Raw genomic sequence first — 26644 nt, forward strand, 5'->3', positions numbered from 1 at the left:
TAGAGTCGCAGGTAAATAGGATAGTGAAGGTGGCATTTGGTATGCTTTCCTTTATTGGTCAGAGCATTGAGTATAGGAGTTGGGAGGTCATGTTCTGGCTGTACAGAACATTGGTTAGGCCATTTTTGGAATATTGCGTACAATTCTGGTCTCCTTCCCATAGAAAAGATGTTGTGAAACTTGAAAGGATTCAGAAAAGATTTACAAGGATGTTGTCAGGGTTGGAGAAATTGGGCTAAACAGAGAGGCTGAATAGGCTTGGGCTGTTTTCCCTGGAGCAAAGAAGGCTGAGGGGTGACTTCAGTGGTTTATAAAATCATGAGGGGCATGGATAGGATAAATTGAGATAGTCCTTTCCCTTGGGTGGGGGAGTCCAGAACTAGAGGACATAGGTTTAGGATAAGAGGGGAAAGATATAAAAGGGAATTAAGGGGCAACATTTTCACGCAGAGAGTGGTTTGTGTATGGAATGAGCTGCCAGAGGCTAGTACAATTGTAACAATAGAGGGATATGGGCCAAATGCTGACAGATGGGACTAGATTAAGTTAGAATATGTGGTCGGCATGGACGAGTTGGCCCAAAGGGTCTGTTTCTGTGCTGTACATCTGTGACTCTATGCTCTTTTCTCCCTTAGCCAACTTTATACCCATACAGTTTCTGTCCCTATAACTTGCAACATTTATTATGTGCTACTTCACCCGGCATAAAGTCCACGTAAATAGCAAATGACCCTTGGCAATCAACTCTGTACTCTATTGAACCCTATCAAATCAGTGCATTCAAACAGTAATTAATCTCATCTCCAGTGGTATCAAAATTTCCACGTGTTAAGATTGCTTATCTTTCTCCTGTTTATTAGAACACGCTGAATACGCACCTTAACTGTTATTATGATCTTAAGAGAGATCATTAGCAGCTTTTTTGGGGGAGTAGACAAAATTCAAATTCCAGATATTTATTAAAAAGCACTGAGGATGTCACCTAGAAAGGGGACGAAACGTTTGCAACAAAACTCCCAGCTCGGCAAATAGAACCACAACAATGAGCACCCGAGCTACAAATCTTCTCCCAAACTTTGAACACCTACGGGCGAGAGACGCTAAGACAAGCCAGGAAATGGGAATCCTATGCCAACCGCCTAAATGCCACATATGAACAACTCTGGTTCCTGCTTGAATGCCAAAAGAATCGAATCCTTCCACCATGTGTCAGATACAGACCACCAGTCAACAATCCACAAGCCAGGTACACAGCCAGACAGACCGGACTCAGGATGATCCAGGTGATGATTACAGACGCTCACAACAGACTTCATAAATACAGACAAGAAATTGCGCGCCAAAAATCATTAATTTCCAAAACCACCAATCAGGAATGGACCCGGACCATAGAACAGGCCATCACCATAGGACAGAACAGGACCACACACCGCAAAAAAATGGCACTAAAAGAAAAAATGGCCAAACTAACACACAACAAAAAGGACACCACAACACACACCTGGGTTAGAAACCTCTCCCACAGACAGCTCACAGACACGGAAAGAACAATACTGGCCAAGGGACTCAACTACAACCACAGGGACGCCAAGACAGCAGACTTCCTAGCAGCACTAGAATGCACACTCAGGAACAATGGATTAACAGAAGAGACACAACAAACAGTGAGACAAAGTATCGTACCTCTGATAACAAGGAAAAGACAAACACACAACCTCAACACCAAGGTGAAAGAAGCACTAAAATCACTAAGAAACGATAAGAACATAATCATACGACCAGCAGACAAAGGCAGAATGACGGTCATCCTGGACAAAGCAGAGTACATCCAAAAGGCACAACAACTACTTGCAGATACCAACACCTACCAAAGAGGGAGTTTGACCCCACTCCACAGCTCACCAATAGGATAAACAACACTGAGGAATCTACAAAAAAAACGGACAGATAACCAGGTCTGACCTACAAAGAATGAAACCGGAAAGCAACAACACCCCCAGATTCTATGGACTACCTAAAGTACACAAACCAGTCATCCCACTCAGACCAATAGTATCACTACCAGGGACACCATCACACAAACTGGCTAAAGAGCTACAACAGAAACAAACACCTGACCAGCGGATCCAGACACTATACAGTCAACACAAGAATTCTTGGACATCATCAGAAATATACACATAGACAAGGAAGAAACCATGGTCTCATTCGATGTAACGGCACTGCTCACTCTATCGACAAAACCCTAGCCAATAGGTTTATCCTATTGTCCAACCTGCTGGACATACAGAACAGACAACAGGACGTTGAACCTATTAACAAAGACGGCATACTTAAACTACTGGACCTGTGCCTCACAATACATTTCACATTCAACAACCAGATATACGAACAAATCAACAGCACACCCATGGGCTCACTGATCTCTGGACTCATAGCAGAAGCTGTAATGCAAAGGTTAGAACAAACAGTCTTGCCGCAAATACAACCCAAACTCTGGGTCAGATATGTGGACGACACCTTTGTAATCACTAAAAACACAGAAATAGAGAACACACACCAGATCATCAACGCCACACTCACAGGAATCCGATTCACGAGAGAGGAAAAAAAGGACAACCAGCTCCCATTCCTAGACGTGATGGTACAGAGAACACCAAACGGAGAATTCACCACAAAGGTATACAGGAAAACCACACATACAGACCAAGTCCTGAACTATGAAAGCAACCACCCCAACACACACAAACGAAGTTGCATCAGGATACTATTCAAAAGGGCCACAATACACTGCAGTACACCAGAACTACAAAAAGAGGATGAAGAACACCTATACAAGGTATTCGCCAAAAACGGATACCCGCGCAATTTCATCAACAGATGCGTAAGGGAAAGACAACGGAACGAGGACATGCCGCAAGCCAAAGGACTAGCCACACTACCATACATCAGGAGCATTTCCGAACTGACAGCCAGGCTACTGCGACCACTAGAACTCATAACAGTACACAAACCAACAGCCACTCCCAGACAACAACTCACCAGGACAAAGGACCCGATACCCAGCATGAACAAAACCAACGTAGTGTACAAAATCCCATGCAAAGACTGCACAAAACACTACATAGGACAAACAGGAAGACAGCTAACAACCCGCATCCATGAACACCAACTAGCCACGAGATGACACGACCAGCTATCCTTAGTAGCCACACACTCAGATGATAAACAACATGAATTCGACTAGGACAACACCACTATTATAGGGAAAGCCAAACAGAGAACAGCCAGGGAATTCCTAGAGGCATGGCACTCATCCACAGATTCAATCAACAAACACATCAACCTGGACCCAATATACCGGCCACTGCAGCGGACAGCAACTGACAAACGGAAGCAGCAGAGACAAGCCACTATAAATGCCGGAGGAAAGATCACAGAAGCGCTTCACAGGAGGCTCCCAAGCACTGAGGATGTCACCTAGACAGGGGACAAAACGTCTGCAACAAAAACTCCCAGCTCGGCGAACAGAACCACAACAATGAGCACCCGAGCTACAAATCTTCTCCCAAACATTGAATTTATTAAAAGAATTAAGTCATACGAATCTACAGTTTACATTTTTCACAATACAAAAATCAAAGTTACATTAATGGGCGGCACGGTGGCACAGTGGTTAGCACTGCTGCCTCACAGCGCCAGAGACCTGGGTTCAAAGCCCACCTCAGGTGACTGTCTGTGTGGAATTTGCACATTCTCCCCGTATCTGCGTGGGTTTCCTCCGGGTGATCCGGTTTCCTCCCACAGTCCAAAGATGTGCAGGTCAGGTGAACTGGCCATGCTAAATTGCCCGTAGTGTTAGGTGAAGGGGTAAATGTAGGGTATGGGTGGGTTGCACTTCGGCGGGTTGGTGTGGACTGGTTGGGCCGAAGGGCCTGTTTCCACACTAAGTAATCTAATTAAATTTTATCTTGTACTGTGATACCCAAAATTAACTATGCATTAGCAGGCAAATTGTTGTCAAAAATAAATGATCAATTGCACTTTTATATGGCAGATACAACTAAGGTGTATAATAGGAATTGGAAGTGTAGTACACAAGTATTCTGTCTTTCTCATGAGGGATTTCAGCTCCTCTCCTCCAGGAGCAGGTCTGATCTTGAACTCTCAATAACACACAATTCACCAGAGTTCCATGGGCAGTAGCTACACACAGCTACAAATTGGAATCGTGACAGCAATGTATTCTCAGCTTCTGGATCTAACTTCTCATCTTCTTCAGCAAGTTGGAAATGCACAAGGGACTCATCAATCTCTGGTTAGTCCAGCTAGTCTAATGTGTTCTTTTATGCCTGTTAACCAGGTTCAATGTGCTAGAAATTTTGGCTTCTAAATCTGTTTGCTTTTAGTCTTCTTATAAAATGGGAAGGTTGGCTACCTTCCTTCATCTACCTTTTCATGCCCCTTTATAATTCTGTTTCTCTTTCAACTAGAATCTGTCTCAAATAAATACTACATTTAAAAGCATAGATTCATAATATATCAAGACAGTGAACATGTGGAGCTAATGTCTTGGTGAATTTCTGCATTGCATCTTGCAAATAGATTACATTATTGTTACTGTGCATTAGTTACTATAGAGCTAAGTGTTCCTGGATGTGGTGCAAATTAAGCAGTGTGCTTTCTCCTGGATTGTATCAACCTTCAAGTGTTGGAGCTGCGCTCCTAGTCAAGTATTCAGTCATGCACCTGTGCTTTATAGGTGGTGGACAGGCTTTGGGGAGGTAGGTGGTCAATTACTTGCAGCAAGATTCTTTACCTCTAGTCATAGATTCTTACAACACAGAAGACGCTCACCGGCCTACTGACTCATCAAATTTGCACCAACCTATCTACACTGATCCCTTCCCAGCACCTGGCCCATAACTTTAAATGTGATGACATTTCAAGTTCTCATCTGAGTAGTTACCAACCTCTACTACTCTCCCAGTTGGTGCATTCCAGATTCCCACTAATCTCTGGGTGAAAACATTTTTCCTCAAATCCCCTCTAAACCTCCTTCCCTTCAACTTAAAATTATGCCCTCTCATTATTGACCCTTCAACTAGGGGGAACAACTGCTTTCTGTTCACACTGCTCAATGCTGTATACCTCAATGGCCCTCAGCTTTTTTGCTCTAAAGAAAACCACCCCAGCCTATCCAGCTTCTCTTCATAGCTATAATGTTCCAACTCAAAGAACAACTAATTTGCTTTTGTTAACACATTACTTATATGGATCAGTGGTGCTGGAAGAGCACAGCAGTTCAGGCAGCATCCAACGAGCTGCTCGTTGGATGCTGCCTGAACTGCTGTGCTCTTCCAGCACCACTGATCCAGAATCTGGTTTCCAGCATCTGCAGTCATTGTTTTTACCACATTATTTATATGGTTAATCCAGTTCAGTCTCTGGATTCAGAGATGGTAATGCCATTGACTGTCTTGGGGCATGGATAGATTCCCTCTTGTTGGAGAGGATCACTGCCTGTGTGGGGCATATGCTACTTGCCACTCTTCAGCCCAAGCCTGGACATTATTCATGTCTCGCCGCATTTAGACAGACTACCTCTTCTCTCAGGAGTTGCAAATGATACTGTGCTCTGATCACAGCACTTCTCACTTTTGACCTTACGATGGAAGTAAGATCATTGAAGAAGCAGTTGCTGATGGGGCTGAGGATACTATTTGGAGGAACTTCTATAGAGCTGGCCTGAAGGTGAGATAACTGACTTCCACCAACCTCAACCATCTTCCTTTGTTCTAGTACGACTACAACCAATGGAGAGAATTTCCCCCCAATTCCAGTTTCATAGGGCTTCTTTATGCCACATTCAGCCACCCATAGCCTTGATATGAAGCACAGTCATTCACACCTCACCTCATCTGAAATTCAGGCCTTTTGTCCATGCTTGAATCACAGAGAGGTTAATTTTGGTCTTGGAAGAACCCACACTATCATGAGCAACTTCTTGTACTGCTGACAACCCCGCCCATCCATACTGATGATTGAGGGGCTCATGGGGCAGTAATTGGCCATGTTGGAGTCGTCCCTTTGTAAACAGGATGCGCTGGGAGGATTTTTCACATTGTCAGGTAGATGCCAGTGTTGTAGCTGTACTGGAACAGGTGGTGTAAAACCCGCACCTACACCTCCCACTTCACCTCCATCCAAGGCCCCCCCAAAGGATCTTTTCACATCCAGAAGAGATTTCCCGGCACATCCAAACACCTCACCTACTGTGTGTGTTGCTCTCAATGTGGTCACCTCTACATTAGGGTGAAAGGACCCCAACTCACAATGTTTCAGGGAACATCTCTGGGACACGCACACACCAAATAACTCCACCATCCTGTGGCCAGCCACTTCAACTCCCCATTTCGCCCAACTTGGCCAAGCAGATGCAAGTCCTGGGCATCCTCCCAATGACTGGAGGAAGAACGTCTCATCTTCTGCCTTGGGACCCTCCAACCACATGGCATTAACGTCGACTTCACCAATTTACTTAGCTCCCCTCCCCCCACCTCATCCCAGATCCAATCCTCCAACTCAAAATCACCCACTTGAACTGTTCTGCCTGTCTATCTTCCTTCCCACCTATCCGTTCCACCCTTCCCTCTGACCTACCACTATCACCTGCATCTACCTTCAACTTCCCAGCTACCTCCCCCATTTCCCCCAGAGTCACTTGACTCTGATCTGCAGTCCTCACTTTCTCCTAATCGCTGTACTGGAACAGCTTGGCCAAGGACGTGACACAGTCTGAAGCACAAGTCTTCAGTAGCACTGCTGGAACATTGTCAGAATCCACAGACCATGCAATATATAGTGTCTTCAGCAGCTACTTGATATCACATGGAATGAATCAAAGTGGCTAAAGACTGGCATCTGGGGTCTTGTAAGAGGATGAGTCAGATCATCCACAGGTTGGCAAGCACATGGCAGTCAGCAGTTTGGCTAAGAACCATTGTGAATGATTCAGCCTTATATATTGCACTGATGTGCTTGCCTCACCCATCTACTTTTTCTGGAACAGCTTCCTTGGGGGACTTGTTTAATTGTCCACTATCATATATAATTGGGCGTGTCAGGACTGCAGAGCTTAGATTTGATCCACTAGTTGATAGAATTGCTTAGCCCTCTCTGTTAACTTCTGCTTATGCTGATTGATGTGAATGCAGTACTGTGTTGTAGCTTTACCAAGTAAACATCTCATATTTAGGTATGCCCTTTTTCCCTCTTCACTGAACCAAGGTTGATGCTTTGGCTTGACAGTATTGCAAGAATGAGTGGTAAGCCAGGCCATGATGTTACATATGTGCAGCACAATTCTGCTTACAGTACCTCATGGATCCCTAGTGTTGAATTGCTAGATCTGTTCAAATACTCTCTCATACGGCACTGCAACAGTGTCACACAGCACGATAGAGGGCATCCTCAATGTGAAGGTGGGACTTCATCTCAACAAGGACTGTGAGATGTTCAGTCCTGTTGATACTATCTTGGACAGATGCATCTGCAGCATGTAGGTTGATAAGCACATGGCAGTCAGCAGGTGGTTTCCTTGCCCATATTTGTTCTGAAACCACAAGACTTCGTGGGGTCTGACATTAACGTGGAGTTTCCCAGCACAAAGACCATCCAACTGCACACCACTTAGCTGGGCCTGTACTGCTGGTGGGATAGGACATACCCAGGGATGATATTGTTGTTGTCTTACATATTTCCTATAAGGTATGAGTGTATGATATGACTTTTCAGTCTGAAAGCTCTTCACATTTTGCCACTATCTCCCATTGGCAACGACTTTACAAGGCCACTGCTGTTTCTGGTGCCTAGGTTAATGCCAGGTATCTGTCTGGCTTCATTCTCTTTGAGGTTTCTTTTAATGGTTTGATACAACTGAATGGCTTGCTAGGCTATTCAGTGGGTTATTAAAATTAGATTCCCTACAGTGTGGAAACAGGCCCTTCAGCCCAATAGGTCCACACTGACCCTCCAAAGAGTAACCCACCCAGTCCCATTTCCTTTTGACTAATGCGTCTAACACTTAGGGGCAATTTAGCAATTCAACTGACCTGAACATCTTTGGGAGGGAACCAGAGTACCCGGAGGAAACCCACACAGACACGGGGAGAATGTGCAAACTCCACACAGACAGTCACCGAAGGCTGGAATCGAACCTGGGACCTTGGTGTTGTGAGGCAGCAGTGCTAACCACTGAGCCACCGCGCCATCCCTTGTTTTAAAGGAGGTCAATCATTATTATGGGTCTGAGGTCACATGCAAACTGGACCAGGCCACAGTAATTTTCCTTTCCTAAGGGGCTTCAAAATCAGAACTTGCTGGAAAAGCTCAGCAGGTCTGGCAGTATCTGTGGAGAGAAATCAGAGTTAATGCTTTAGGTCAAGTGACCCTTCCTCAAAAACAGTTTCTTCCCTGCTGTTATCAGTCTTTTGAGTGGACCTCTCATGTTAATGTTGATTGCTGTCTCTGCACCTTCTGGGCGGCTGTAACACTGTATTCTGCAGTCTGTTCTGCTATCCTGATGCACTTTGTAGGTACAATCTGCCTGTAAAGCATGCAAAACAACACTTTGCACTGTATCTCGGTACATGTGACTATTGCTGAACAAAGACCTTGGAGTGCAAATTCACAGTTCCTTGAAAGTAGAGTTGCAGGCCGTTAGGACAGTGAAGGTGGTGTTTGGTACACTTTCCTTTATTGGTCAGTGCATTGAGTAAAGGAGTTGAAAGGTCATGTGGCAGCTGTATAGGACATTGGTTAGGCCAGTTTTGGAATACTGTGTGCAATTCTAGTCTCCATCTTATCAGAAGGACGTTGTGAAACATGAAAGGATTCAGAAAAGATTTATAAGGATGTTGCCAAGGTTGGAGGGTTTGAGCTACAGGGGGAGACTGGATAGATTGGGGCTGTTTCCCTGGAGCATCAGAGGCTGAGGAGTGACCTTAGAGGTTTATAAAATCATGAAGGGCATGGATAGGATAAATAGACAAAGTCTTTCCCATGGGATGGGGGAGTCCAGAACTAGAGGGCATAGTTTTAGGGTGAGAGGAGAAAGATTTCAGAGGGACCTAAGGGGCAACTTTTTTCACACAGAGGGTAGTGCCTAAATAAAATGTGCTGCCAGAGGAAGTGATGGACGCTTGTACATTGACAACATTTAAAGGCATCTGGATGGGTATATGAATGAGAAGGATTTAGAGGGATATGGGCCAAGTGCTAGCAAATGGGATTTGTTTAGGATATCTGGTCAGCATAAATGTGTTGGACTGAAGGGTCTGTTTCTGTACTGTGTATATCAATGACTATGACATTAGTGATCAGATGGGTTTTTCCAATTGACAATGGTATAATGGTCATCTTTAGACTTTCAATTCCAGACGGTCTTCCTGAATTCAAAATCTACCATCGCTCGCAGACCAAAACGTAACCTCAGGATTACTAGTCCACCAATAATGCCACCATGCCATTGCATCCCGATGTATGCATACGTGGTACAAAGTAGATTTTAAGAGCTTTTAAGCCCATGAATAACTGCATTCTTTCAAAATTCCGAAATGAGTAAAGGTTTTTTTCCCCTACAATAAAATGTTTGATGCAGAAGATAGAATTACCAAGAAGAAAGCTTCTCCTGATTAAACTGTGCTGAAATACAAGTATTGCAGTTAATGTTAATTCCAGAAAGTATCTTCACCAATTTAACCAAAAACTTGATTGGCTTGACCAGCACCCCACCTTAAATATTCATTTTGTCCACAACACAAGAGCAGGGGCACTTGCCAAGGCTCCTTCAACAGCACCTTCCAAACTAGGGACCTCTACAGCCGAGATGGTCAAGGTCAGCAAATACATGGAAGCAAAGTCCCCTCTAGGTCGCACATGACCCTGACTTTGAACTACGTGATTGTTCTTTCAGTGTCTTAAGACAGTAACACACAAGGTCAGAAATTTCAGCTCAGCAAGTCTGCTCCACCAGTGAGATCACAGCTAATCTAATAACCCTCAAGTCCACTTCCCCCCATTACCCTTACTAATTAAAAATCTATCGCAGTTTAGAAAATGCCTCAGCAGATATCTTATAGTAAAGAATTCAATAAGATCAGCTCTCATTTTTCTGAACTCCAATGAGTACAAGCCCAATCTGTTCAAACTCACATTATGAAGAAAACCCTCTATACCTAGAATCAAGCAAGTAAGCTTCTTCTGGGCTGCCTGCACTGTCAGCATATGTTTCATTAGACTGAGGGACAAAAACAGCTCAGTATTTCAGGTGTGGTCTGACCAGTGCCTTGTATTTCCTTTAACATGAAAGCCATCAGTCCTTTTTCCTTCCTTTTTATCTGCTAAACTTGGATTCATTCACGAGCTACCCAAAATCCTTCTATGCTGTAGTTTCTCTCCATTCGGATAATACTCAGCTCATAACATTTTCGCCACATCACATCCCATCTGTCAAGTTTTGCCTACTCATTAACATATCTGTATCTCTCCATAGAATCATTGCGAGAACCTCTATACTTGCCTTCCCATTTTCCCAGGTCGATTCAAGAATCAATTTTTAAAAATTGAAACATGCAATAGCATTCTAAGGATTGGCAATGTTGGTCATGCCACAGCAGAGAAAAAAATCTGTGGGTTAATTTGTGCTTGACAACAGTACTTTAAGGCTGCAGTCAATGCTGAGTAGTGTCAGATTACAGCTTACACAACAGCTGATTAAGTGCACTAGATAAGTACACAATAAGGTATAAACTACCCACAGAATACCTGCTTCCACCCAAAATATCTGACTTACTTACTACACTGGGAGTTCTTGTAATTCTTTATAGTATTATTGATATTAGCAAGAACAAGAATTGCAAAAATTGGAAGTTTTGTTGAAAGTGTACTATGTTTCTAAAAAGGCCTACCAAATAGAAAAAGGGCATTGGTCAGCTCAGTTGATGCCAATCATGGGTACGATCCTTGGACCAGCTAACCTTAACTTGAAGAGGAGCTCCTCTTCAGCCTCTCCCTTTGCCTGAGGTGTGGTGATCCTCATGTTAAACCACCACCAGTCATCCCTCTCTAATGAGAGAGCAGGCCTATGGTCTGGTAAGACTATAGTGACTTTATTTTTTATATTCTTTTTACCCAACAGAGATGGGAAACATTCAGGATTTATTTTACTTCTAATCGATGCGTTCAGGAATTGCTTCAGTCAACATTTATGATGTGCTTTAATTTGAATATTTCTCTTTTATTCTTTCATTGGATGAGAGTGTCACTAGAAAGGCCAGCATTTTTATCCAACTCTAAATGCCCCAGAGGTGGTGGTAGTGAGTGTTTGCTTGAACCACTGCAGTCCATATAGTGCCAGTATACCTATGATGCTATCTGGAAGGGTGATAAACATTAACTCTAAATCAGGAGACAGTGTAGTTTAAAGTGAAAGTTGCAGGTGGTGATAGTGTTCTCATGCATGTGCACCTCACAATACAAGATGTCCTGGGTTTAGAAGGTGTTTTTGAAGTTGGTGGAGTCATAGTGATGCATTTTGTTATGATGATATACAATGTGTCTACTGTGCATCAGTGGAGGAGGAGAAAGTGCATGTGTAGAAGGTGGTAGATAGGTAGTTGATCAAGCAGACTACTTTATCTTGAATAGTATGGAGCTTCTGAGTGTTGTAGGAGTTGGCCTTGTTCAGGTAAGAATACCCATCACTCTCCTTATTTGTCTCTTTTGGGTGGTGAACAGGCTTTGGGGAGGTAGGTGATGAGTTATTCACCTTAGAATTCCCAGCCTCTGAACTTTACTTGCAGCCACAGAAGTTACATGGCCGGTTCAGGACGTTGATGTCAGGAGATTCTGTAATGATATAGTCATTGAATGTCATAGTTAGATCCTCTGAAGATAGTCATTGTCGCTTATGTGACACATATGTGAATTTGCAATCATCAGCCCAGGTCTGAGTATTGCCCAGTTCGCAGGATGGATGCGGGCAAGGATAGTTTAATAACTGAGGAACTGTGAACGGTATTAAGCAACATGCAATCATCTTTATTTCTGTTTATTTTCCAAATTAATCTGTTCAGAGATGTTCACGCCTCTGGAACAGGTGGGATTTGAACCCACGTTTCCTCGCCCAGAGGTAGGGATACTACCACTGCACCACAAGAAACCTTCATTGCCACTTCCGACCTATATTTTTGTTATGAACTCAGAAGACTTTTTGGGGTAAACAACTGAACTATAATCATGCAAAATGGAAAGACTGACTGGTGCAATTGCGGGTGATGGTAAATTTTAGGTCAAATCAATGCAAGTTTTATTCTGCATCTGGTTGTACAATAAACAAGCTGAAACTGTAGGATGCAACTATAATGACATTAGTGAAGTTCTTGAGCCAACAAAGTAGTTAAATCACTAATTTCTATTCCCCACCTGACAAAGACACTAGTGAGAGTAGGTAGCAGAGTTAAAGATTGCACTACTGGAAATCACATTCACCAGCATTTTTCAGTTATTTGTACATGTTCTCGGAGTGAGTTTGATTAGAGGTTTCTAAGCACCATCTCAAAAATATAAAAATTATTTGTCACAGCAAATTACATAGTTAGTGTAAAGTCAATTTAAACAAACAATGCTTAGATAAAAATCAAGTCCCAGTTCCAATGGAGATACACTTCAGTCCTTGTGAATTTAATTGTCAGCTTGTCAACTTGACATTTTTCTGATTTTGATAGTCTATGGTTGTTCCTGAAACAACTTCAATGCTCTGGTTCAACCGAGCTACTGAACTCCATCCCTGTGGTTTGGCTTATGCTGTTGTTCAATTATAAATTCTACATATTTGCACTCTGTTCCACCTGCTTTAGCATATCTAAGTATTCTTTCATGGTTTTGTTTTCCTCTTAAGTTTTCTACTTGACTCTGTGGACACTCAGAAGCAACCTTCAGACCGAAAATCCCTAGCTAAATCGACTTAGATTCACATTCCTGCTTTTTGATATGCTTTTCATGTGCTATCAGGTTACTTGGCCCTTCAGTTATTCAATTTTAGGCTAAAATAAACTTGCAGTGATATTATGAAGAATTTGAAAGCATTTGTAGGTATTAAGGCAGGTTATTTTTTAAAAGGTACCACAAATTCTGAGTGACTACTGCAGTAAACTAATTGGATAAGTATTTGACGAAGATGATAATTTTGAACTATAGGGAAAACAGTGATTAGTTTTGGGACTACACGTGAGGATAAAATGTCTAGTTTGGTGTTGCAGCCTTCTTTGGTTCTATAAAGTGCAATCACAGAAAATAAACCAACTGGAAATCTATTTATGGAGCAGTTCTGTGGTAGTTTCTACAAAATAAAATGTTTCCGTTTCAAATGTTATCGATAACCGGATTAAGGTCATGGTTATCAAACATTTGTAAAGCAAACTGAATGATCCTTAAAATTACAATAAGATGTAGCTAATATTAAAGAATGGTCAGCTCATGTCAATAATATATTTATTAAGAAGAAAAACACTAATGTTAGATGGAGATGAGAAGAATAGGTAGAAAAGAAAGCATGAAGTGCAACCAGACAATAGGTAAATAGGCTAAATCATTTGTATCTGAAATGCAATTGTGCTTTCAAGAACAGTTGCTAGAAAATGAACTATAAAGATTGAAAATTAGAGGCCAGAGCAGGTGATTGCAACAATTCACTCCCTACTCTAAAATCAACAAACTTTGCTATACCTCCTGCAGGTTCTGATCTTCTTGCCCCCAGGAGTTCAGGGTGTGCGCTCTTGAGTCACTGACAATGAAATTCACCTGAAAAACACAAAGTCAAAACTAAAAATGAGTGCGATAAACATACAGATGAAGTAAATGTTAAAGTACTTTAAAAGGGTGAACAAAATACAATAAATTTACAGAACATGGTTGGCACATAATTCAATCTTTAGAAATAATAATTATTCACATATTGAGAGAACCGTCTGCAACACATTTCATCCAAACTTAGCAAGCAGATTTTTACAAGCGTTGTATTGTTCTTCAGAAATAGTGATCACTGCACTTCAATACAATTATAGTTAGAGTTTTCGAAAAGATTTGTGGCTCAGGTTGTGGGTTGTAGATTCATTCGCCAAGCTTGTGCTTTTCTGCAGATGTTTTATCACCTCATTAGATCACATCATCAGTGTGCCTCCGGTGAAGCTTTGCATTAGGAGACTATTTAAATGGGCACGGTCACACTGCAACCCAAAAATCCAGAGGGCAGAACAGGAAAACATATTGAAGGGATTTAAATGGAACATGCGCCCAAAGACCTCTATCCTCCCGTATTTACGCAACAAACCTAAAGAAGAAAACACCACTCAGCCAGACAATAGCGAACATACCGTACATCAAGGACATACCAGAAACGGCTACCCGACTACTCAGACTGAGGAATCATAGTGGCCCACAAATCTGTAAACACCTTTCACCAGCTCTTCATAAAAGTTAAAGACCTGACACCCACATTCAACAGGATGAATCTAGTTTACAAGATACCCTGCAAAGACTGAAAATTACTACATAGGACACAGGAAGAAAACTTACTATACAAGAGTATGAACATCAGCTCACTGCTGCCGTACACAACCAGTACTCTCTCATTTCCACCCATACAGACAATGAAGGACACGAATTCAGCTGGGACAATGCAATCATCCTAGCACAGGCAAAACAAAGCCATGAGACAGAATTCCTTGAAGCCTGGCACTCCAATCAGAACTCAATTAACAAACACATTGAACTGGACTCCATATACTAACCAGTCGCATACAGAACCGGAAGAACCAGAAAACAGAGACTTAAATACCAGGCAGGACAGACCACCAACGCTTCGTCAGAGCCGCACTGACAATGTCACCTCGCGAGGTGATGAAACGTCTACAGAAAAACATGTCAGCTCCGCAAATGAATCTACAACCTCATAGATTATAGTTTCCTAATAATAAATGTTAAACACATGCCGCATCATTAAATAAATAATAGGAATTTGCATTTTGTGAACAAATTATTCTAATAATTGAAAACTCACCACTTTTTTCTCTTTGCAGATAAATACTACTAAACAGGCATTCACCCAGAGGATCTCATTTTAAGCAAAAACAAGGGCAAGAGACTACAATCCATCCCATACAACATAATCTTGAAGTTTAGCTTATTGTTGCAGCTGAACCCTGCAACCTGCAGAACTATTAAGAAGAATTTGAAAGCATCCGCAGGCATTAAGGCAGTTCATTTATTTTTAAAGGATGCAATAAATTCTCAGTGACTACTGCAGTAAAATAATTGGATAGGTATTTGACAATGAAGACTATATCGACCTAAGGGGAAAACAGTGGGACTACTGTTGCAAATAGTCAATAGAGACTCAACAGGGTAAAATGTCTCTTTTGGTGCTGCAGCCTTCCTTGGTTCTATACAATGCAACAATAAAAAATAAATCAACTGGAAACCTATTAATGGAGCATATCTGTGTACGACGTAAAATGCTTCAATTGCAAAGAAACAAATTTTATCAACATTAGGATTAAGGTCATGGTCAAACATTTGGTAAAGACAACCGAATAAAGATGCTCTTTAAAATTACGAGCAAGAAATATCTAATATTAAAGAAAGGTCAGCTCATGTCAATAATATGCTACTCTAGAAGAAAACTAAAACAAGGATAAATGGAGGTGAGCCAAACAGTTAAGAATAAAGCATGACGTGCAACCAGACAATTAAAAAAAATTATGAAGAATTAAGTTATTCTGGTGACCAAAGCCACTGTCCCTGGTACAAACTCTGTACCCTAGCCTTTGATTCCACTTTTTATCTTGGCAAATGTTTGGAGAGAAATAGACTGCTCATACCATGGTGCCAAGCATGACCCCACAATACGTTTCCACCTATATATTTGCAGCATCGCTAATACAATCTCCTTCCACTTCCATAACATCTGCTGCTGAAGCATGCATCAATACTTTTGTTCCCTGTCGAACGAACTGCTCCAAAACATTCCTAGCCAGCTTTCAAGATTCTCCAAATATGAATCCTCTCAAAACTCCATTGTCTATACTCTTATTTGCACAGTCACATTTACCCATCACCCACGACACGCTTGCTGATCTTGGCTCCCAGGTAAGAACTGTCTCCATTTTAAAATTGGCATCCTTGTCTACCAATCCCTCGATATCATGACCCTTCTTTTTCCCATAACTAGCACCATGACTATAACACTCCAAGACAGTTTAGGACCATTCGGTGCAGCCATCTTGGCGCGAGCGATTTGGCGCGGCCTTTTTGGTGCAGCCCATTTTGCCGTAGACCCATTTAGGCGCAGCTCATATCTATTCCTCTTCAGGCTTAGTTAAAAGCATTAATGAAAGCAATAAAAGTTATGTTTATTCTCTTTAGTAAAAATGTTAAAAGAAAAAATAATAAAAGAAATAAGTTAATTACGAAAAATCTAAAATATGTTGTTTATTCAAAATTATGGGCAATCCCTCGCAAATACTCAACATCATTACTCTCACTAAACCTTCTTACGAGTGTTTGTATTCTAGCGTCTGCTTCCCTGAATGTCTTTAATGGCAGGCGTCCACTGCTTTTTCCAGTTGGAATGTGGAATTTATATGAAAGAACTTTAAACAATGAGGACAGAACAAAATCATGCAGAAGCTGCCCACAGGAGATTACAATGCAAACTTGGAGTGGAACATCCCGTTATTTGGAAATTTATTGACAGTTTACAAAAAGTTCAGAGGGGAAGGGACATTTACTGTGAGCATCTCGTAGCAGGGCACGATATTCCGTTGAAATTTTAAAAAAATTAAAGAAATTCAGGGAAGCAGAATACAAACACACGTAAGAAGATTTAGTGAGAGAAATGATGTTGAGTATTTATGAGGCTTTGCCCATAATTTTGAACAAACGTCATATTTTAGATTTTTCGTAAGTAACTTCTTTCTTTTAATTTTTTTTATTTTTAACATTTTTACTAAAGAGAATAGACGTTATTTTTATTGCTTTCATTAACGCTTTTAACTAAGTCTGAAAAGGAATAAATATGAGTTGCTCCAAAATAGTTATGCGGCAAAATGGGCTGCACCAAGCAGGCCGCGCCAAATCGCTTGCGCCAAAATGGCTGTGCCGAATGGTCCCACTCCGCTCCAAGACAGCCACAGTGATTCAATTCGGACCTCTCATATATTCCTGATTTTAAATCTCTCAACCATTGGCACTGTGCCTTCAACTGCCTGGATCTGAAAGTTACTCCCTAAACCACTCCACTTCACTGCCTCCCATAAAATACTCCTTGAAGTTCAAGTTATCTGCCCTGACACTTTACATTATTCGGTGTCAAATTATTTTTGATGGTATTCCTGCAAAGTCCCTTGGGATATTTTACTACCCTGAATCCGGGATCAAAGTACAAGTTGTTTCTGCAATTTAAAAAAAAACGCAGAAGAGAAGGAAAACCCTGAAAAGCAGAGAATAATTAATTTTTAAAACAGGACACATTTAACGGCTAATGAACAAGGATGCAGAGCTGGTGAGGTTACCAAATGCACACTTTGCTGAAATACCTGCTAGCAAGTGTGTGGAGCATAATTTTGAATGGCATAAATGATTTGATGATTTTTAAATTACAGAGAACATGTAAAAATACCTGATACTCCTGAGAGATATAGCATAAATTAAATAAGGCAATATCACTTATCCAATTACAGTTTTCAACCTTCTGCACAGCCCCCCTTTCAATAAAGGAGGTTACCTTTAGCCACAAATACTAGAAACATGTCAGAAGCTCTGAATGCTTTCCTTTGACGCTAACATGGACTTGCAAAAGAAACAGTTTAACACACAAATTGCTTCAATGAGTAGCATTAAGCGACAATTACTGTGCTCTCCAAATACATTATGGATGCAATTACAAAACCATGTTTACAGACTACTTATCTGCTACTGTTTTAGTGGAGAGTTAAAAATTGCACTCACAAACAGAAAGAGCTGGAGAAACTCAGCAGAGTTTCAGAAACATTGATATTTCAAGTCCAGTATGACTTCCATTCAGAATCATATTGGACTCAAAACATTAACTCTGTTTTCCTCTCCACAGATGCTGCCTGACTTGCTGACTTTCTTCAGCATTGGTGTTTCTTTTTCCAGATTTCCGGTGCCTGCAGTATTTTGCTTTTAAACAAGATTGGTCCTTGATTGTTCAAGCTTTTAGTCAACGTTTATGAAACATGATGACTTGGAGGTACCGGAGTTGGACTGGGGTGGATAAAGTTAAAATTCATGAATTCATAAAATTCATAGTCCAACAGGACTATTTGGAAGCACTAGCTTTCGGAGCGCCATTCCTTCATCAGGTGGTTGTGACGACCTGATGTGCGATTTTTAACTTTATAAAACGTATTTAGGATCTGTAAGAGGCGCCATGGTTAGTATAATTCCAAGGCCAGTACTCCTCAGCACAGCTGAGCAAATCAGAGTCACAGTAATGTGTAGCATGGAAACAGACCCTTTGATCCAACTTGTCCATGCCGACTAGATATCCTAACTTAATCTAGCCCCATTTGCCAGCACTTGGCTCATATCCCTCTAAATCCTTCCTATCCATATACCCATCCAGATGCTTTTTAAATGTTGTAATTGTACCAGCCTCCACCACCTCCTTTGGCACTAAAGGAACTGTTGTGAAGTGGCTCAGGGCAACTCACTGTGCACCATCTCCTGCCCAGGCAAACCAGAGTTTGTTAATGTAGATCTGCATTATCAGTAACATCCGCCACTTGCCAATTAAAAGGAAGTTACTATTCTGCTGGAACTTTCATCACATCTACACATGTTGACTACAAACCAAAATATCACAGGCAGCAAATGCAATTCCACACACGTCCAACTGAACTCCAATTGATCTCTGTTAGGAGACCATCCGATTCTGAATTATAAACAAAACATTACACTCTCCTCGAGAGTCTAGAGTATTGTTTTTTCACTGTTAGTTAATCCATTTCAATTCTAGCATAAACCAACAAAAAATGCATCTCAAAAGGACATTTTTTTTACTTACCCTGGTTGCACCCATTAATTGCTTTGGAGCAACTGTTAGCAGCCTTTGGTCACCAGATGTTGACGTCATGCTGCTTAATGTTGCTGGCTGAGATACACAGGGAAATTAAATAGAACAACATATTTTATACACAGTTTGCAATATATATAAAAATGGAATGTCAACACTCCAGGAACCACACATTTTCCATTCTATATTTCATGCAATTGTTGAGAACAGAAGACCCTCATTCAGCACACTGTGCCTGTACAGCTCTTTCGAAAGATCAAACCAATTACTTATTCTCAGCAGCACTTTCCCTATAGCCCTGCAATTTATTTGCCTTCAATATCTATATTTTGCAAGTTATGATTAAATCTGCTCCCATCCCCTTTCAGGCAATGCAGCCTAGATTATCACAACCTACAGCATTAAAAAAATTTAAACCCATCTGCCATTTAGAAACATTTTCTTCCTTGTTTATTTCATCTAAACCTGCCATAATAATGATTATTTCTACTGAACACCCATCATTCTGTCTAAAGAAACTAATTCCAGTTTCTTGTCTCCTAACAATTAAAACTAGTTTCTTTGAAGTGAGCACTTCATAAGGGTCAGTGTTATGAGAACCCAAATCTGACTCAATGCAGAGAATTTAGCATATAAATGACACCTGTAGCCTGATATGAAGCAACACTTGAATCTGTAATCATTCATTATAGTTGTGCTTTAATAAGGGTCCTGCATTTATAAAACCACACATCTTTGACTTATTAGAAGCATTATTGCTAAGGAGGAAATGTTTAATCTGTTTTTAAAAGGTTCAAAAACTCATTGATTATCAAGAAAAACACCTTTTCAATGGATAAATAACTGAGCTAAAAGGTATTGAAAGCATAAAGAAATAAAACATTAGACATCATCTACTTCCAATAGCAGTAAATACTATTGCTTTGTACTACATGCTAACCATGGCTGAATTTAACTTCTATTTCCCATTATTCAAAATCAGACCCTTGTATGTAAGGAAAATTACAGTTAAGATTCAATATCTACTAATGCATTAAGTGTCAAGCTACTGAGAGGTTTAGTAGGGTGACTGTACTTAATTATACAGTACACCAGTATATTTTTAGTGGCTGACCATTCACTGCAGGCCGCTAGCCAACAGAGAACATTAGAAGTATCTTGCTGAAATTGGAAACTTTTCTCCATTGAGAACTCACTGCTTACCCCCAACCCAGTGCCTATCCAAACTCACTGAACTCAATTTCTGGCCCTTCCTTGCCCCAGTGCTCACTGGCTATTGTCCCCGTGACCTGTCCTAACTCTGGTGCAAACTTGGCAAACCCGTCTCCACACACACAGACACCGCTCTGATTCTGCCCTCAACCTACCTCTTACACCTGCATCCCCCGCTGAACACAGCCAATAGTCCCCAGTCTCTCATTTTCTCTTCCCTCCAACCAAGCATCCAGTGTTCTTCAGTCTGTATCCCCCATTAACTCTGCGGGACCCTTCACTTGTCCCTAATCAGGACCTCGTCATTCTTTCCTCTGCCCTCCAACCCAGACAAGCCCCAACAATCCACCCCTCCAACAGTCCCCCACACCACTCCATATACGCTGGCTCACCTTAACTTTCCAGCCGCACCAGTGTCACCCCCTTTACAACAACACCCCCATTCTGCTTTCAGCTTTCCATTCTACGATGCCCCTTGTTGAGCCAACCCCACTCACTCTGCTTCCCCCTCATTATTCCCCAACCTTCACTCTGACCCCCTCTTCCCCCATTCCTAACCTTCCCTGTCACCCTGCTCCCAGACCCACACACTGTTCCATCCTGCAATTCGCACTCACTCTGCCCCCTTCGCCTCACCCCTCCCCTATCACCCGGCCCTTCTTCCTGACTACGTCACCGTGCAACTTTCCGTCATCCCCTCATCCTCCCACCACCCCGCTCCCAGCCCTTCAGCCTCCCTTCCCACTCATTCCGCACCCCACCTCCACTTTGCATTCCTCACTTAGCACCCCCTACCATTCCTGCCTCACCTGCATCCCTTACCCATCACCCCGCACCCCCAGAGCCCTCACCCACTCCCTACTCCTGCAGCCCTTACCCCTCACCCTGCATCCACTCCCCTACGCCTACAATCCCCAACCCCTGCACCCACTCCCCCAGCCCTGCACCCATTCCCTTACCCCTACAATCCCCCACACCTGCACCCACTCCCCTACCCCTGCACCCACTCCCCTACCCCTACAATCACCCACCCCTGCACCCACTCCCCTACCCCTGCACCCACTCCCCCACCCCTACAATTCCCCACCCCTGCACCCACTCCCCCACCCCTACAATTCCCCACCCCTGCACCCACTCCCCCACCCCTACAATTCCCCACCCCTGCACCCACTCCCCCACCCCTACAATTCCCCACCCCTGCACCCACTCCCCCACCCCTACAATTCCCCACCCCTGCACCCACTCCCCCACCCCTGCACCCACTCCCCCACCCCTGCAATTACCCACCCCTGCACCCACTCCCCCACCCCTACACCCACCCCCCTACCCCTACACCCACCCCCCTACCCCTACACCCACCCCCCTACCCCTACACCCACCCCCCTACCCCTACAATTCCCCACCCCTGCACCCACCCCCCTACCCCTACAATTACCCACCCCCCTACCCCTACAATTACCCACCCCCCTACTCCTACAATTACCCACCCCCCTACTCCTACAATTACCCACCCCCCTACTCCTACAATTACCCACCCCCCTACTCCTACAATTACCCACCCCCCTACTCCTACAATTACCCACCCCCCTACTCCTACAATTACCCACCCCCCTACTCCTACAATTACCCACCCCCCTACTCCTACAATTACCCACCCCCCTACTCCTACAATTCCCCACCCCTGCACCCACTCCCCCACCCCTGCACCCACTCCCCCACCCCTGCAATTACCCACCCCTGCACCCACCCCCCTACTCCTACAATTACCCACCCCCCTACTCCTACAATTCCCCACCCCTGCACCCACTCCCCCAACCCCTGCACCCACTCCCCCTACCCCTACACCCACTCCCCCTACCCCTACACCCACTCCCCCTACCCCTACACCCACTCCCCCTACCCCTACACCCACTCCCCCTACCCCTACAATTACCCACTCCCCCTACCCCTACCCCTACACCCACTCCCCCTACCCCTACAATTACCCACCCCCCTACCCCTACACCCACTCCCCCTACCCCTACAATTACCCACCCCCCTACCCCTACACCCACTCCCCCTACCCCTACAATTACCCACCCCCCGGCACCCACTCCCCCAGCCCGGCACCCCTTACCCGCTACCCCTGCCCCCCCTCCCTCCCTACCCCCAGCCCCCGCTCCCCGGGCCCGCTGTGAGGCGGACCCCGGCCTCTCACCAGTTTCCGAGCCGGGAAGATGTCGTACATGATGCGGCAGTACTCCATGGCCGACTCCACGGCGCAGGTCCACAGGGATTTGGAGATGGGGGCGAGCGGGATGATGCCCGGGGCCCGGTTCTTGGTGAACATGTCGAACTCCACCGTCTGCCGGCACGACTCGGCCATGTACGGGCAGTGGTCCACCACGAACACCGTCTTGTGCGCCTCGGAGAACAGCTTCATCCTGGCGGAGATGGCGGCCGGCCGGGCGGGCGGCGCCGTCAAACCCGCAAACCTACAGAATCAGCCGACCGCGCAGCGCGGCCTGTGAAACACTAAAATGATAACGGGCAGGCGGGCTGAGAGCTTCCCCCAGGGTCACCAGCCAACCCACATCCCGAGGACACCTGCATCACGTGAGGAGCTGGGGGACCGGCAGCTCGCATGCGCGCCGACTCCTGCACCACCGCGATACCCCGCACGCGCAGTCTTGCCCAGTCCCATCCAGTGAGGACACCATTGCCACAGGGCAAACCCAGTGCTGCAAATGCAATGCAATCACTGCAATGGGGGAAACACGTAGCAAGTGCAGTGCAACACTGCAATAGGGGAAACACATTGCTGCAAATGCAATGCAATCACTATAATGGAGGAAACATAGCAAGTGAGGTGATGCGATAGGGATTAATGTTGCATCAATTGAAATGGGGAAGTCTACTGGAGATCCTATGACATCACATGACCATATGTTAGAGAATGAGTCTGAACAAAGAAAAATTACAGCTCATGAACAGGCCCTTCGGCCCTCCAAGCCCGAGCTGATCCAAATCCACTATCTAAACCCAATTCCTAAGCATCTGTATCCCCTGCTCCACATCTACTCAAGCATCTGTTCAGATGCACCTTAAATGAATCTACTGTGTTTGCCTCTACTTCTGCTGGCAACCCGTTCCAGGCACCTACCACCCTGTGTAAAGTACTTTCTGAGTGTATCCCTCTTAAACGTTTCACCCCTCATCTTGAACACGTGACCTCTCGTAATTGGATCCCTCACCCTGGGAAAAAGCTTACCTCTATCCACCGTCTATACCCTTCATGATTTTGTAGACCTCAATCAGGTACCCCCTCAATCTCCCTCTTTTCTAATGAAAACAATCCTAACCTACTCAACCGTTCTTCAGAGCTAGCACATTCCATACCAGGCAACATCCTCATAATTACATCTCTGCACCCTCTCCAAAGGTTCAACATCCTTTTGGTAATGTGGCAACCAGAACTGTACACAGTATTGTAAATGCGGCCGAACCAATGTCTTGTACATTTTTAACATGACCTGCCAGCTCTTTTACTCAATACCCCATCCAATGAAGGCAAGCATACCGTATGCCTTCTTGGCCACTCTATCCACCTGTGCAGCCATCTTCAGGGTACAATGGACACGAACTCCCAGATCCCTCTGCTCATCAACTTTTCCCAAGGCTCTTCCATTTACAATATAGTTCACTCTAGAATTAGACTTCCCAAAATGCAGTGCCTCACATTTGCCTTGATTGGACTCCATTTGTCATTTGTCCACTCTCCAGTCTATCTATATTTTCCAGTATTCTTTGACAGTCCCCTATGCATTCTGCTACTCTAATCTTTGTGTCACCCGTAAACTTACTGATCATACCAATAATGTCCTCTTCCAGACCATTTACGTATATCAAACAACAGTGGCCCCAGCACTGATCCCTGTGGAACACCATTGGTCACCTTTCTCCATTTCAACGACTACTCTGTCCCCTGTTGCTCAACCAGTTCTTTGTCCACCTAGCTAGAACACCCTGCACACCTTGTGACTTCACTTTCTCCATTAGTTTACCATGGGGAACCTTATCAAATGCCTTACTAAAGTCCATGTATATGACATCTACAGCCCTTCCTTCATCTATCAACTTGGTCACTTCTTCAAAGAACTCCATTAAGTTGGTAAGGCACGATCTCACCCGCATAAAACTATGTTGCCTATCACTAATAAGCCTACTTTTCCAAATATAAACAGATTGTATCCCTCAGTGTCTTCTCCAGCAACTTTCCCACCACTGATGTCAGGCTCACTGGTCTGTAGTTACCCGGAATATCCCTACTACCCTTCTTGTACAGGGGGACAACATGAGCAACCCTCCAGTCCTCTGCCACTTCGCCTATATTTAATGATGCCCCAGCTATTTCCTCTCTTGCCTCCCTCAGCAATCTGGGATAGATCCCATCCGGTCCTTTAGCCTAACCAACGCATCCTTCTTCCTTCTGTCAATGTGATCCAGAGTAAACAAACTTCTATCTCTAATCTCAACATTCATCACGTCCCTCTTCTCAGTGAACACTGATGCAAGTAATCATTGAGAATCTCACCCATTTTCTCAGGTTCAACATAAACTTTCTTCCTTATCCTTTAGTGGGCCAACTGTTTCTCTAGTTACCGTATTGCTTCTTATATAAGAATAAAAGGCTTTGCAATTCTCCTAAAGCCTCCCACATATCAAACATGAACTTTCCTTCAAATAGCTGTTCCCAATCCACATTTCCCAGCTCCTGCAGAATTTTGGTATAATTGGCCTTGGCCCAGTTCATTTCTCTTCCCTTAGGACCACTCTCATCTTTGTCTATGAATATTCTAAAACTTAGAGAATTGTGGTCACTATTCTCAAAGAAATCCTCCACTACAACTTGTACCACCTGGCCTGGTTCATTCCCCAAAACCAGGTCCAATATGGCCCGTTCCCTCGTCGGACTATTGACATACTGCTCCAGAAAACTTTCCTGGACGCTCCTTACAAATTCTGCCCCATCCAGACCTCTGACACTAAGTGTATCTGAGTCAATGTTGGGAAAATTAAAATCTCCCATCACCACCACCCTGTTGCTTCTACATCTTTCCATAACCTGTTTACCTATTTGTTCTTTTACCTCACGCTCACTTGGGGGGCCTGTAATACAGCCCCAACAATGTAACAGCACCCTCATTTCTCAGCTCCACCCATAATGCCTCACTGCTCAAGCTCTCCATAGTGTCCTCCTTTAGCATGGCCGTGATATCTCCCTTCTGTTACAATTGCTCCTTCCCCCTTTTCCAACAGAAAAAAAACATTGTTATCAACTTCTCCTCAGTTCCAGTGAAGACTCATATTGGGCTCAAAACACTAACTCTATTTCTCTCTATGCAGATCTGAAGTTCTCTAAAACTTTGTTTTTGTTTCAGATCTCCAGCATCTGCAATAATTTTACTTTTGTTTAATTCTTAATACATTGCCACCTCTCTTTCACAAATGTCAAATTTGAAAAAGTTATGTTCTTCTATACGACAAGGTGTTGTCTTTTTCATGTGGTTCACTATTATGAAGATGTAGGAGTACTCTACCTTTAAAAGAGTTGAAGGACTTAGAGAAGCACACACAGAATACTGGAAAACTTAAAATGTAACATTTGGTCAAATAGCTAATTAGCTGGGTTGCCTGGATTCAAAACAAATTTGAATTTGGCCAATCAGTTTAAATTATGTACAAGATTCCAAACTCCAATCAAATTTGAATTTGGTATTTTGACAATATTAAAACCAATTAAACGATCGGATGCTTTGGGATATAAAACCAAAAAACATTGAACAGTTGAGGGAGAACTGCCATTCCAACAACTTATACAGACTGCCTGCAGAATAGCTTTATTAGAGGTATTTTTATCCATCAACGATCTGTGAACCATAATCCCCAGGAAGAAAAGAAGACAGAGGAAGATACAAAAAGAAGATTTAATAGCTGGCTTGTTTTGAAATTAGAGGTTTTTTTGTTAAATCTTAATCAGGAGTTTTATTGGACCAGTACTGTATAAGGGGAAGTAAAAGATAGGAGTTGTAAATAGTCGTTAGCTATTTTTTAAAGTCTGACAGAGAATAATTAAAGTATCAATTTTTACATTAAATAGTGATGCTTGGGATATTTCTTGGCTCCTTGAAATTTCACAGATTAACACATTCCTCTCTCTTCTTTTCAAGTGTTAAAGAACACAAGTTCCAACCATATATGAGGACCAACATTTCCCTGGACTCTTCCTCCCCT

General features: G+C 43.3%; 1 protein-coding gene across 1 annotated transcript in view; it reads right to left on the reverse strand.

Annotated features, from left to right (window-relative positions):
• ints13 (integrator complex subunit 13) overlaps positions 1-22964 on the reverse strand; it is a 78881-nt gene extending 55917 nt beyond the window's left edge. Inside the window, exons 1-3 of the mRNA XM_060843264.1 lie at positions 22569-22964; positions 19151-19237; positions 13789-13863 (exon numbers count right to left, since the gene is read on the reverse strand). Of these exons, the coding sequence (XP_060699247.1) occupies positions 13789-13863; positions 19151-19237; positions 22569-22793 (387 nt within the window). The 5' untranslated portion in view covers positions 22794-22964. The remainder of the gene's footprint in view (positions 1-13788; positions 13864-19150; positions 19238-22568) is intronic.
• Between the last annotated feature and the right edge of the window lie 3680 nt (positions 22965-26644).

Source organism: Hemiscyllium ocellatum, chromosome 23 (assembly GCF_020745735.1).
Source record: "Hemiscyllium ocellatum isolate sHemOce1 chromosome 23, sHemOce1.pat.X.cur, whole genome shotgun sequence".
Taxonomy (NCBI): Eukaryota; Metazoa; Chordata; class Chondrichthyes; order Orectolobiformes; family Hemiscylliidae; genus Hemiscyllium; species Hemiscyllium ocellatum.